Raw genomic sequence first — 13,476 nt, forward strand, 5'->3', positions numbered from 1 at the left:
GACGTAATGCCGAATTGCAAGTTAAATATCAGTTTTTATGTTATATATATATATATATATATATATATATATATATATATTATATATATATATATATATATATTATATATATATATATATATATATATATATATATATATATAAAACAACAAAATAAACATTGTTAATTCATTAACAATGAAATGACTGTAAGATTTGAAATTTAGTTTCTTTACCCTTTCATTGAGCTTCGCAGTGTACAAAATATATTTGGCATATATTTAAAACATTTTGACAAGAAAAAATAGTTAAGTCTGATAAGATGTAAAGCAGAATAGCAATGAACGCTTATTTAATTTAGCGTGTACTGTTCCTTTAATGTTCATTTATCACACAGAGCTACATAATCGAATAAAACTGTACGTGTATTGTATTATTAATTTAAAAAGAGTACATTGGAGAGCAATTGTTCGATAATGGGGAATTAAAGTGCTTCTGCTGTGAAGTAGCTCTTTGTTTTTGTCCGCGCGCATAGATCGGACGACACTCGTGCCGTGACGTCACCGACACCCTTTCCGAGGGTCGGATTAAAGATGGCGCCCTCTCATGCGGTAAGATGCTGTCAACGGGGTTTATCCTGGATACCTGTGATTTTCATCAACCTGGTCGTGTGCTGGTCCTACTACGCGTACGTGGTGGAGCTCTGTATATGTAAGTGTCTTGGCTGAATGCAGCACAGCAGATAAAAGTTGCTGGTTAGTTGTTGCAGTGGTTTGGGCAGGAAGTGTCAGTAACTGACTGGTACCAGATATGTATCGAAATTCCGCTCAGTTTCTCGGTATTGTACTCCTATTTGTGCATAGTTAATGTCGAATGTCATGAATTGTTTATGAACTTGTGTTTTGATATCAATTACTGTTTGCAGGGCAGGTTCAAGCTCGAGCGATAGCTAAGCCCAGCTGTTAAACTGACTGAGACGCATGATAATTAAAGAGCAGATATAAGAAGCTTTCTCACTGAAAAGAACGTGAGAATATTATTTATTTTCAATAATAGTCTCATTTCAGACTGAACGCAGATTATACAGCAAAGTACGTGTGTCAGGAAGATATAATATGACTAATAAACTTTTCATTAGTCAGAAGAGTAACGTTAGTTGTTCATGTCTAGCAGTGTGATATGCTATACTGTCCTGAAAATGTATAGTTATCTTATATGCAGATTATCTCATTAACGTTACTTGATCAGATTTATTATATGGAATATTTATGATTTTTAAAATCCCATTGTCATAATGCAGTTTTTTCTTCTGATAATAAACTCATAAATGAAAATTCTGTTATCATTTTTGTATTTTTGTATTATTTATTTTTTAGATATAAAGTGTGAAACGTGAATGAGCGTAAACATCTGTGCTGTTGAAGTGTATAACTTGAGATGTTGTTAACCACTTCACAGTGAGCTCTGTACTCACTGCAGTTCCACCCAGTTATTACTTCCTCATCGGTGTCTAAAAATACTCATTTCTTTGTGTGTTGGGGACCATTTATTACCCTAGTAAAGTGCTGTGATATATTATGAATCCTTCCTTATTGATTCCCCCTCCTTTTTGCTGTGAAGGTTTGTAGAGTCTTTTAAATCTTTGACATGATGAACTCGTGGTGACCTATGAGAGTTGAAAGGAAAAGTTCAAATTGACTTTAGTTTTTTTTTTTTTTGTTCTATTTCTTATTTTATTTAACAAATGAAACAAGGGTTGTGACATGAGTGGAAAAACTCTCATAAAAGATTAATTTAAGCAGTAATAAATCATAGATTAGTACAATCTAACACCAGTGAGACTTAATATAAAGTTGAAAAAATAAAGGAAAATAAAAATCTTTATATATGATGCATACATTGAAACATCCTACATATTTTGACTTTGAAAGTACTTTTTAATTATTAAATTAAATATTTAGTAATTTATTGAAATATTTAATAAAATATAGTTAATAATAGTTAAAATAATATTTAATTTACAAAAGAGTAGCAAGTAAAATTTCTATTTTTAATTTCACAAATGAAGCAAGTGTTGGAACATCAATGACAAACTCTCATAAAAGATTATTAAAATAAATATTTAAACACTTATTTAAATGTTTAATAAAATAAAAATGAATTTATAATGAAAACAAATATTTATCTATTAAAAAAATCTATTTTGAAAACTGACTCCTACTGTCAGAGATTTCGCTGACTGTGCCATCATGGCATGCATCTGTCAGTCACTTGTTGAGTCGTCATGACAACCAGGGTATTCCATCCGTGATGGACACAAGGCTCTTTCTGACCAGATGGCAGTACCAGTCGCCCGGCGCTCTGGCCTTACTGGGCTGATGGGAACTGGAAGGGTGCTGAGAGAGAATTAGTGGTATCCCAGCACTCAGCAGATGGCTTTGTGAATTGTGCCAGTTGTTCTTGATGGGATTGCTGATAGACCTTTGCTTCTTTCTCTCTGCAGACACAATCGCCAACACAGAGGAGCAAGGTAAGAGGATCTCCAGTGTAACCAAGCACACAGTATTGCAAAAACTGTTAACAAATCTTTCCCTTAGCTAATCTGGCCTGCTGCTGTTCTCTTAATCACGTTTTGTCACACCAGAATGAACAAAACAACCCATTTAGATTATGAAGTAACAGCTATTATTCTGTTATTAAGTAAGTATGATTTCTGATTTGTTTTACTAAAATTCCCCTCGTGCTGTTTTTCTTGCAGTTATTTATCTGATAGTGTTTCACGTCTTTTTCTTCATGTTCATTTGGTCTTACTGGAAGACCATCATTTCCAAGCCTGCCAGCCCCTCAAAAGAGGTACTCTTTCTCTCTATTTATCTCTCTGATCTTGTTCCTTTATTTACATATTTAATGTTTAATATAGTCTGAGCCATATTTTATTTTACTTAGTCTAGTACTGTTGCTGTTTTCTGAGAATGTGGGCAAGTTGTACATCTGTGCATCTGTCTAACCTCTACCAAGTAACACATGAATTAATAGATACACCAACTTAAATGGCTATTGTTATAGTTATTTTAATTATTAGGCACTGTATTATTTGCATAGCATTGTTTTTTCAGAACAGACATGTTTAGATTCTGACCTGTGTTATTGTTAACTAAAAATAAAACTGTTAAAATCAAAATAAAGCTAAAATAAAATATAACTATTGGATGATAAAGTAAAATCAATAATAAAAAATAGGAACTGTTGCTTTGGAAACTAGCAGATATTCAAAAGTACTAAAATTACTAAAACTGAAATAGTAAATAAATTAAAACTAAATAGAAAAAAATAAAATAAAAATTATTAAAACAAACTGAAATAAAATAAACTGAGAATATAAAATAAAAGGCATAAAATAAATATAATAGTATTTAAATTTTACTAAAACAGTACTGCACTGGTCTAGATCTTGTTAATGATGTCTTATTGCTAGGCTCTCAGGTTCTCATTCCACCTGTGCTGTGTGGGAGCAAAATATTTATCATACTGTAATGTGGATGTGTTTGGCTTCAGGCTCTGTAATGTTCCTCACATCTGGAGGAGCAGCAGAAGCAGCAGCAGGAGGCTTTAAACTCTGGCTGCTCTGTAGTTTTATTACCACAGAATATAATGACAGAGAAGAGGAAGATAGATGTAAAAAGAAACTGCCTGTGGGAAGTGAGTTGTGGCTTAGTAGTTGGCACACATGCTTAAACAAGTCCGGCTCACAGAATTTCATCATGTCACTGTCATCTTGTCAATAAAGAGGGCAAAAATGATACTAAAAGTGTCTTTGTTAAAAATGAGAATATCTGGTTGAATTTAGTTGCATATGAAGATTCACATTGGTCTATTCTCATACTCATCTCCATATAACATCCTGTTGTCTCTCTTAGTTCTGTCTCCCTAAAGCAGACAAAGAGCTGTATGAGAAAGAGGAGTTTCCAGAGGCCCAGCAGGAAATCCTGAAGAGAGTGGCCAGAAATTTGCCTGTATATACACGCACAGGATCTGGGGGTAAGCTTAAGAACTTACATTGGCATTGAAATCCCCCATTCTTCTTTTTTTATAATGTTCTTCTACAGTTAATTCAGCCCCAACCACTAATACTTTTGTGTACCTTTTGAAAGTATATTTAAAACATAACTTATAACACAAAATGTTTCAATTAAAGTTTGCATCAACTTTTTCTACTCAAACTGTTATGGTGATAACTTATGTAATATAAAAATTAAAAAGCATTAAATGATAAACATTTTTTTTTTATTTGCATACTGAATTGTGATTGGCTGTCTTTGACTTATACACTACCATTCAACAGTTTGAGGTCAGTAAGATTTTGTTAATGTTTCTAAAAGGCTATCACCACAACCGCTGCATTTATTTAACCAAAAATGGAACAAAAACTGTAATATGGTGAAATATTACAATTTAAAACAACTGTTTTTCTATTTCCTCCTCTATTATAAATATAATTTATTTCTGTAATGCAAAGCTGAATTTTCAGCATCATTACTCCTGTCTTCAGTGTCAGATGATCCTTCAGAAATAATTCTAATATGTTGATTTGGTGCTCTAGAAGAATTTTCTTTAATAGTTGGCACTGTTGAAAACAGTTGTGCTGCTTAATATTTTTGTTGCAGCTGTGATATTATCATCACAGGATTCTTTGATTAATAGAAAGTCCTGAAGAACAGCTTTAAAAAAATTATATATAGTATATATACATACTGTCACTTGATCAATTTAATGCATCATTGCTGAATAAAAGCATCTTCTGTAAAAAAAAAATAATAATAATAATTTTACTGATCTCAAACATTTGAACAGTTGTGTATCTATCCATGTCTATACTAGTGACACAATGTTCAGTTTTTTGAATGAGTCCTCTGTCCTCCTCAGCTATCCGGTACTGTGACCGCTGTCAGTTGATCAAACCGGACAGATGTCATCACTGCTCCACCTGCGACAGGTGAGTCCATTCAGAAAACACAGTTGCCTTCCTTGTGTTGGATTTGCACAAAATGTATTTTGATCCTTTTTGTTTTTCCCAGATGCGTCCTGAAAATGGATCACCACTGTCCATGGTACGTACATCTGGGGATGTGTTCAGTTTGTAATCTGAAGTTGGATTGTAATCAGTCTTAAGTGCTTTAGCTGCTATGAAGCTTGTAACGCTGTGTTTTTCTGTGTTCTTCAAGGGTTAATAACTGTGTTGGATTCTCCAACTATAAGTTCTTTGTGCTGTTCCTGGCGTACTCTATGCTGTACTGCGTCTACATCGCCGCCACAGTTTTGCAGTACTTTATCAAGTTCTGGACAGTAAGTCCACACATTCACACAAAGACATCTGATTCCTTTCATTTATCACACTTCTCGCTTCTCACCTTCTGCTATTTCAGAGAGTCAACTTCAGCTTGTCTTTCCATTAATCTGTTCTCCTGTCTGCATGAAAATGAACTGCGGATAGCCTAAAGAATTATGTGAAGGCTTATGTACAGTCAGGTGGTCATTATCACAAAATAATGACATCAGGGAGAGGATTTTGGATTTATTTAGCTTACTATATCCTACTTATTACACAGCTACACACTAAATAAATAAATAAATAAATAAATAAATAAATATTGATTTGAGTTTAAATTAAGGGGCAAATATAAAGACTGAGTATAAAGATTTCTATTTCATATAAAACTTTCTGTTTATCAAAGAATCCTAAAAAAATAAATAAAATTGTGCAGCACAACATTTTTTAACATGGGTAATAATGATAAATGTTTCTTGAGCACAAAATTAGCATATTAGAATGATTTCTGAAGAATAACGTGACACTTAAGACTGGAGTAATGATGCTGAAAATTCAGCTTTGCCATCACAGGAATAAAATATATCAAAATATAAGTTATTTAAATAGTAATAATATTTTTACAATTTTGCTATTTTTATTGTATTTCTTATTACAATTTGTTGAATATATATAATAAATAAAATAAGTTTTGAGTTGAGACCAAAAATATTAAAAATCATACCAAAACCAGCCTTTTGAATTGCAGTGGATGCTGCATTTTTTCATTTATATTCACTAATATATTATTATATATTTTCCTCCATATATTTTTACTAAAACATTTAACTTCGTAAATGCCATGCAATGATCTTTGTGTGTGCGTGTCAAGTCTTGAGACACAGAAAGAAGGAAAAAAAAAGGGATGTGTCTGCTTCTAACATTCTGTCTGTGTTTTTAACACTTTGTCTGAACTTTGCAGACGGAGGGCTATAGAGCATTGTCCGGAGGTAAACCACTCACCCTTGCTTTGCACTGTTGTGACTGTGGGCGTTGGTTTTGTGTTGCACCGTTGACTCATTTTGCTTTGTATTCTCTTACTGTTCAAAATAAACCGCAGTGTTACAATAAAGAGTGGAGTTTAGCATATTGCATATATAGATGCATTTTAGTCAGTTCTTACCAGACATGGATGTTAGTGTTGAGGCTGTTAGTTCAACAGGTTTTCTTGAGCTCTACAACTACATCTGATGCCAGTAAACAGTTTTGGACATCTGAAGATATTAAAGGTAATGTGTGTAATTTTTTTGCCCTGTAGTTTGATAGCAGCACTGGCTCAACCAGTGGTGTGTTTGGGATGGGAATGTGGGAACAACGCAAATGGGAAAGAATCTGGGAAACATTTTTTGCGATGCTAGTGGTACAGAAATTACACACCTTACCTTTAAAGAAATCAGCTGTCATTTGTAAAATGCTTATTAGAGCAGCCTTACAGATGGCCCAGTGAGTGAGGCTCTTGCCTAAATATGCCTTTGTAGTTTAATGAAATGTTGCCAACTACACTGGAATATTTTCTGAACCTATCCCAAAAAAACACTCCTTTTTCTGGTCAACTTCTCATGTTCTGCTTTCTTGCTCAACAGAATCACCTGCCAGACACTCATGCAAAGTTCCACGTGTTGTTCCTGTTCTTTGTGGCGGGCATGTTCTTCATCAGTATCCTGTCACTCTTCAGCTACCACCTGTGGCTCGTGGGAAAAAACAGAACCACTATAGGTAAGATGTTGTTAATACTTGCTGCTGCTTTTTTTTTTTTTTTTCATTTCTAACTGTACGAGTGTTATTGTGGCTTGCTTTTTTTCATCTCCTCCTTTTCCTTCTTATCATCTTTTTTTGGTTGAAATGTTGTTTTTGTTGTATTAGAAGAGAAAAGGAAGGAGAAGAGAGAAGTAGAAGAATAAGGCAATGGAGGATTAAAAGGAGGCTTTGATTCCTTTGTCTCCTTATTCTTCTACTTCTCTTTCTTTTCCTTCCTTTCCTCCTCTTTCTCCTCATACGTTTAGTTTAAATCATCTCCAACTATTGAAAAGTTATTAATATTTGCTCCTCCTTATTCTTCATCTTATTTTTCTTAAAGTTCTTTTTTTTTTTAAATTAATAAATTGTTGTTGGTTGTCTTTTGCTACACTGTGAACTCTGCTGTTTCTTTCAGGAAATGCAGGAAATGTCTAGTAAATACAATTATTGTTTATTTAGATTCTAATTACTTCCTCAAAGAATTTCAGACCAGATTGATATTCCCTCGTTCCTGTCACTGTTTGTTCTTCTAGTCCTCCTATCACTTTGTTCCATATTTTGACCTATTTTTCATCATCGTTTCTTACTGGCAAGTCACATGTTCAGACAACTAATAAAACTTTGCTGATAGAAGTGAAATGTAAATGAATGTGGGGGTTGATTGTGGGTGTGTTTGTGGGGGGTTTTTTGGTTGAAGTTTGATTATGAAAAATATTTATTTTGTGCTTTAAGATGAAGTTAAAACATTCTGTGCTCTACTTGTTCTAAAGTTAAGGGTGTCATTTGTGTCGTGCAGAGCAGGAACAGACCATATTCTAATCTCTCATCCGTCTGTTTAGAGGCATTCAGGGCACCGGTGTTCAGAAATGGCCCAGATAAAAATGGCTTCACTCTGGGCTTCCGCAAGAATGTCACCCAGGTGTTCGGAGACCAGAAGAAGTGTTGGTGCTTGCCCCTTTACAGCAGGTACAAAACTCATCCATCAAGCATCATTTGTAGGGCCCTGATTTCTACGATGAGGAAAACATGGGCGAAAATGTGGAATCCAGTCATAAAAATGGAATTTACTGTATAACGTGGAGTGTCATGAAATTGAATAAATCAAAAGTAGGTCAGAATACCTAGATAAAAACGAGATTTGGACTACAGACCTGCCAACCTGCACGCATTTTGCGAAGCGGCTACGCATTTTGACCTCAAAGTACGCTGGTATGATTTGTCACTCTAAACAATGCAAAAATGTAGTGATGCCCCTGTTCATGCGCAGTATTCAAAACAAGCTACAGAAAAAGATGAAGAGTAGTAACTTTAACTTCTGCTTTAAGAATATTTTTTTTGTTTTGTTTTTAGATTGCAATGTTACAATGTAATGTGATTTTAACCATTTTTGCGCATAATATATGCCTACATGCTTACATTCACTTTATTTGTTTAATCCAAATACAAAATACAGAGAGATATAGGCTACCGTATACCACAAATCAGCCAAAAAATACAGAGATATAAATTTTTGTTCTTATTGCCCAGCCCTATACAGAAGTGTACTGGAGTTTTTTTGTTTTGTTTTGTTTTTTTTAAATAGCATAAAAAAACTAAATAGCACAAATTAACTAAAGAGTTACAGTAAACACGCTGATGGTATTAAAAAAAAAATTTCAAAGTTGGCAGGTCTGGGACTAGTGTCTTTGAATATTAAGACTCAAAAATACCATTTTATATGAATTCCGCATGTTCTGCGTATCTTTGTGTGAATGAATGGCGCAGACGTGTGCTTTTGTTTACTACACACACACTGTAGCGCGCAGCCTCTGTCGCCTCAGTATGTGAGTACATGAACACATGAACATGATCTCTAAAACTGCTCTGAGAGTCATGCTTCATGAGCATTTTACCGTTTCTTTTAAGAAAAACTATCATCATATCATATACAAACAGAAACCTAAAGGTCTTCACAGCAACCCGTCAAAATAAATGTTCGGTTTAATTTGAAGAAACTTTGACAGAAATATATTACTTAATGTAATGTTAGTTCTACTACTGCTAATAAAATAAGTATTAAAACATTATTGTTTAAGGAATATTTACCAGAAAAGTTATTTGCCAGAATTTATTTACCAGTAAAATGTAAATACACAACACTGTATTTTTGAGAAAAAAAAGTTAATATTTTTTAATTAAATCATTTAATTAGAGATGGATTTGATTACTAAAATTTAATAAAACCATTAAATTGGAATCCAGAAAATTAATGGAAAACACAGAATTTGGTCAAAATTTACCTGAATTTGAAAATGTATTTTATAGGGCCATAACATTTTTAATTTTTATAAGCATTTTAATACATTGCTGTAAAATTGTGACACATTGAAACAGGAAAAAACAGAACCCAGATAAATTAAAACGGGAAGGAAAAAAAATTTGGAATAATGTTTTACCAAATTTGGGAAAAAATAAAACTGATTTCATAGGGCACTACATTTGGGATTTTACAGTGTTTAAGAGGAAGAGTTATTCTCTGCTTTTCAATTAAAGATTACAAAACTTAAACTCTTTTTCTTTGGAATAATGGTACACTAATTAATCATTCACAATTCAATGCAGTAATGTGTATTAAGACAGTGAATAACACATTTTAAATTCATGTTAATATTAAATTTATAAGCATTCTCATGAGATGTTTTTGGCAGGTTATGGTAACTGTTAACTGTTTTTTTTCCTCTAGTTTGGGTGACGGCTACACATTCCCTACACGCCTAGTCAACGCTGACTCAGAGCAAGGCAATGTTGAACACCAGGTCATTAAATGGTAATTACAATCTCATTTGTTAACAATACCACTAGTCACTTGAATGACAGACAGTATAATTTTGCAGTTTGTCATGAAGACGAATTAAACTGATTATTTTTCCCCTCAGCTCTTTCAGATCATTTCACTATGTCAAACCTTTTTTAAGCCCAGATCTGTTTTCCCAGAAACATAGTCTTTAATAGTATAGTGTAATGTAAGGGGAGGCCAGTGAAAACATCCGTAAGCTTTTGTGACTGACACATAATGGTTATGTTAACAGCACTGTTGATGGACAGACAAACCCCAGACCTCTGAGTGAGTCACAGAATCATCTCCTAGGCAACAATATGCACTCTGAGGAGCAGAAAGACAGCAGCCCGGCGAACATCGGTACATCAACACTCAGCTTTCACACCCCTCATATATGCCAAAGTACTCTGTGAATTTTTTGAGGGATACTAGACAATATTAAAAATTCAATGATTTCTCTGAAGCTTTACCGAGACGCACTGTTCCTTAATATACACTCGCATACTTCCTAATGTAGTCAGCTGATTACACTGTAATATGAGGAAATGTATGCATTTATGAAACTGATCGGTATTGGTTTGTCTTGCAGAGGTATGTCAGCCTGTTTCAATTACCATGGAGAATGAGTCATAATCAGGTGAGTCTGAACATCCAGCCTGTGTTAAGGCCTGTTCACACCAAGGACAGTAACTATAAAGATAATTATAAATATATAGTTCTAAAAATCGTCTTCAATATTAAAGAATAGCAGAGTCCACACAAATAAAGCGCAACCATCCATAATAAAAAGTGCCTCACACAGCGCCGTGATGTGGGTAAAGTCCTCCTGTAGTGACTAAATGATTCTTGGAAGAAAATATCCATATTTAAACATTATGAACACTTTTCTCTCACTTCTGCTAACTGTTGTACACCGGAAGCTGTTCTGGCGGATGACACAGCACGTATGCTCAGCGCACGCGCTGGTGAGATATGCTAGTTTCACGAGTTTATTTACAGGAGCGAAGGAAGCAAAGTTTCCTTACTTAAGAGAAAACCAGTCTCCTCTTGGCTCATATGGAATCCTCCAACATTTCTTTACAAATCCTCATTTTGTGCTTGTAATTTGTGACTGTTGACTGGTTTTGTTTTGCTGTCTCTCCTCCATGCTACTGCGTCACTAATCACCGGCACATGCTACACCTGCGTCCTACGTCATCCACCTGATCAGACAGCGGAAGTGAGAGAAAAGTGTTTATAACGTTTTAAATATGGATATTTTTCTTACAAAAACGCATTGATTCGCTGTGTGAGTGCACATTTTCTTATGGATGGATGCGCTTTATTTGATTACTTTTGGACTGTTGAAAACATCCACCTACTGCTATTATATAGCTGAGCAAGGATCATTCCTAATATAAATCCCGATTGGATTCGTCTAAAAGAAGAAATCCATACACACCTAGGAGTAAAACCTGGGCTAATTTTCATTTTTGGGTGAACTAACCCTTTAAGGCCTGTTCACACCAAGAATGATGACTATAAATATGTTCGCATCCACACCAATGGATAATAACTTTGTGTTTATGATTACAGTTATTCCACATGCTGCTTTAAATGCTTTTTATTTAATGGTTTTTATTTTTTGCAAGTTTTGGAAAATATATATTTCATATACATTTTTAAAATGGTGTTTTTGTGCATTTTTTCATAAACTAATACTTTTATAATTTTATAAGTTTATTATAATTATTATAATTTTTTTTTTAATAATTTTATTTTTGCACAAAAGTTGTTTATATAAGTTTTCTCTTTGCATACAGGACTTTGGAATGGCTCCAGGATGTTTTCCTCTCTGAAGAGTACTGTTGTCATAAGACCTCATGTGAAAGCGCGCACAGTCCTCAGATATCATGCCTTAAGGTTAGCTGCAGCATTCTCTCGTATGGAAATGAACTGCAGCGTGTCGCTGTGGTGGATGTTTCTCCCAGCACTCATATCCACAGACTCTCTAGCTCTTTCCACCAAACATCCACTCAACTCGACAGCTCTTTCACTGGGTTTTATGATGTTGTGATTAACACACTTTCTTTTCTCCAAACATGCACATTTATTTGACCAAAATACCCTAAAATGACCTTCAGGTTGCACTGTCTAATGTATAATGTATTTATACTGGTTTATCTCTGGGACGACTTCATTTTTGAAGACCAAAAAAGTCAGGCAGGTGTTGCCACCCAAGATGCACTTTTGTCACCAAGGATTTGAGTGGAATGCTGATGTTTACTGATCTGAATGAACATGAAAAGTGTATTGCAGTATTTGATTAGAATGTGATGTTCAATTGTTACATTTCACTACACAGCAGCCTCAACCTCAGCTATTAGGAGTTTCTCAAGTATTTAGTTCGAAAGAAAGTGCAATGAGGTATTTAATACTTTCACTTTAGATCTTTACATTAATGTACTCTATTTGTGGAAAACTCTATTTAGTATTCAGTGATATCCAGCAACTTTGACACTTCTACTCATTTATTAACACTACTTTTTTCCCGCTGCATTTAAATTTTCACTTTTCCCCTCTTAGCATTATACTATCAGCTTCGTGCCTTCAAATCAGGGTTAAATTTAGCAGCAGATGGTGAATCGTGACAGTAAAGCACACTTAAGATTTCCAGGTTGTGTAGCACATGCAGCTTAGTTGTTTATTACAGAAGGAACTCAGGCCAAGATGTTAGACATTTGCCACCTTCAGTTTAAGTTTGAAGACCGCTGAGGTTTTTATTCCACATGTTGATGTATAGTTTTGTTTCTGCTGTTCAATGAGGTCTGTTTACAGCTGCACTTGAGTACTCTGACCTCATAAGATGCATTTCTCTGTGTGAGCAAGATATGAGTGTTAATATGTTCAAGACAGTCTCTAAAACTTAAGAGTCGATGCTCATGGAAGTCATTGAATCATGTGTTGTGTTTTTTAATTTTTTTTTATTATAGTTATATAGAATTTTCTATTTCTGTTAATTGCATGTTAATGTGAAAAGTATTGAAAAGCAATGAAGGGCCGATGATTTAGTGCTTTAATCGTGACCTCTCTATAGCTGCACCTGAGCTGACCTAATTATAGCAACATTATACTGAAATCTACCATGCGTGTAAAAATGGGCTGCTGCATCTGCTGGAAGTCACATGCTATTTGTCTGAGGTCATGATTGTCTTTATGAACATTTCTACAAGCAAGGATGGTGATTATGCCAAATATAATCATTTTAATATCAAGGAACTCACTAATCAATCACTTACTCCCTCATGAATATGTAATATATTACTGGAATTTGAATACCAAACATATATAGGATCCTTTTTTTTCTTGATTTTTGTTATTCTTTAAATTGTACAGAATTTTCAGCTTTTTTTGTACTTACCCTGCAGGCCAGTTCATGATGTAATATTTGAAGATGTTTTTGAAGTCTGAACAGTTTGCATAGAATTTCCATGTCTAATTCAGTTTAATGTTTGTACTTTTGTGCAGATTTAACAAGTATTCAATGTATGCATTATAGAATTAAGACTTAATAAAAAAACAAATTCAGCACTTAGAA

At 34.1% G+C, this 13,476-nt stretch overlaps 1 protein-coding gene across 2 annotated transcripts; it reads left to right on the top strand.

The window, feature by feature from the left end:
• Positions 1–532: 532 nt before the first annotated feature.
• Positions 533–13,473, top strand: LOC109090832 (palmitoyltransferase ZDHHC20-A). 2 transcript variants are annotated; one of them, XM_042732940.1, is made up of 14 exons: positions 533–690; positions 2,483–2,509; positions 2,738–2,832; positions 3,897–4,017; positions 4,903–4,972; positions 5,055–5,087; positions 5,202–5,322; positions 6,259–6,294; positions 6,928–7,060; positions 7,921–8,047; positions 9,804–9,887; positions 10,150–10,259; positions 10,489–10,536; positions 11,702–13,473. In XM_042732940.1, the coding sequence occupies exons 1-13, from the start codon at positions 573–575 to the stop codon at positions 10,530–10,532; spliced, it is 1,119 nt and encodes a 372-aa protein (XP_042588874.1). In that variant the 5' UTR covers positions 533–572; the 3' UTR covers positions 10,533–10,536; positions 11,702–13,473. The 2 variants fall into 2 exon arrangements, with proteins under 2 accessions (XP_042588874.1, XP_042588875.1); XM_042732941.1 differs by lacking the exon at positions 6,259–6,294 and having other exon boundaries at positions 534–690.
• Positions 13,474–13,476: the final 3 nt, after the last annotated feature.

This window comes from Cyprinus carpio, chromosome B10 (assembly GCF_018340385.1).
Source record: "Cyprinus carpio isolate SPL01 chromosome B10, ASM1834038v1, whole genome shotgun sequence".
NCBI classification, from domain to species: Eukaryota; Metazoa; Chordata; class Actinopteri; order Cypriniformes; family Cyprinidae; genus Cyprinus; species Cyprinus carpio.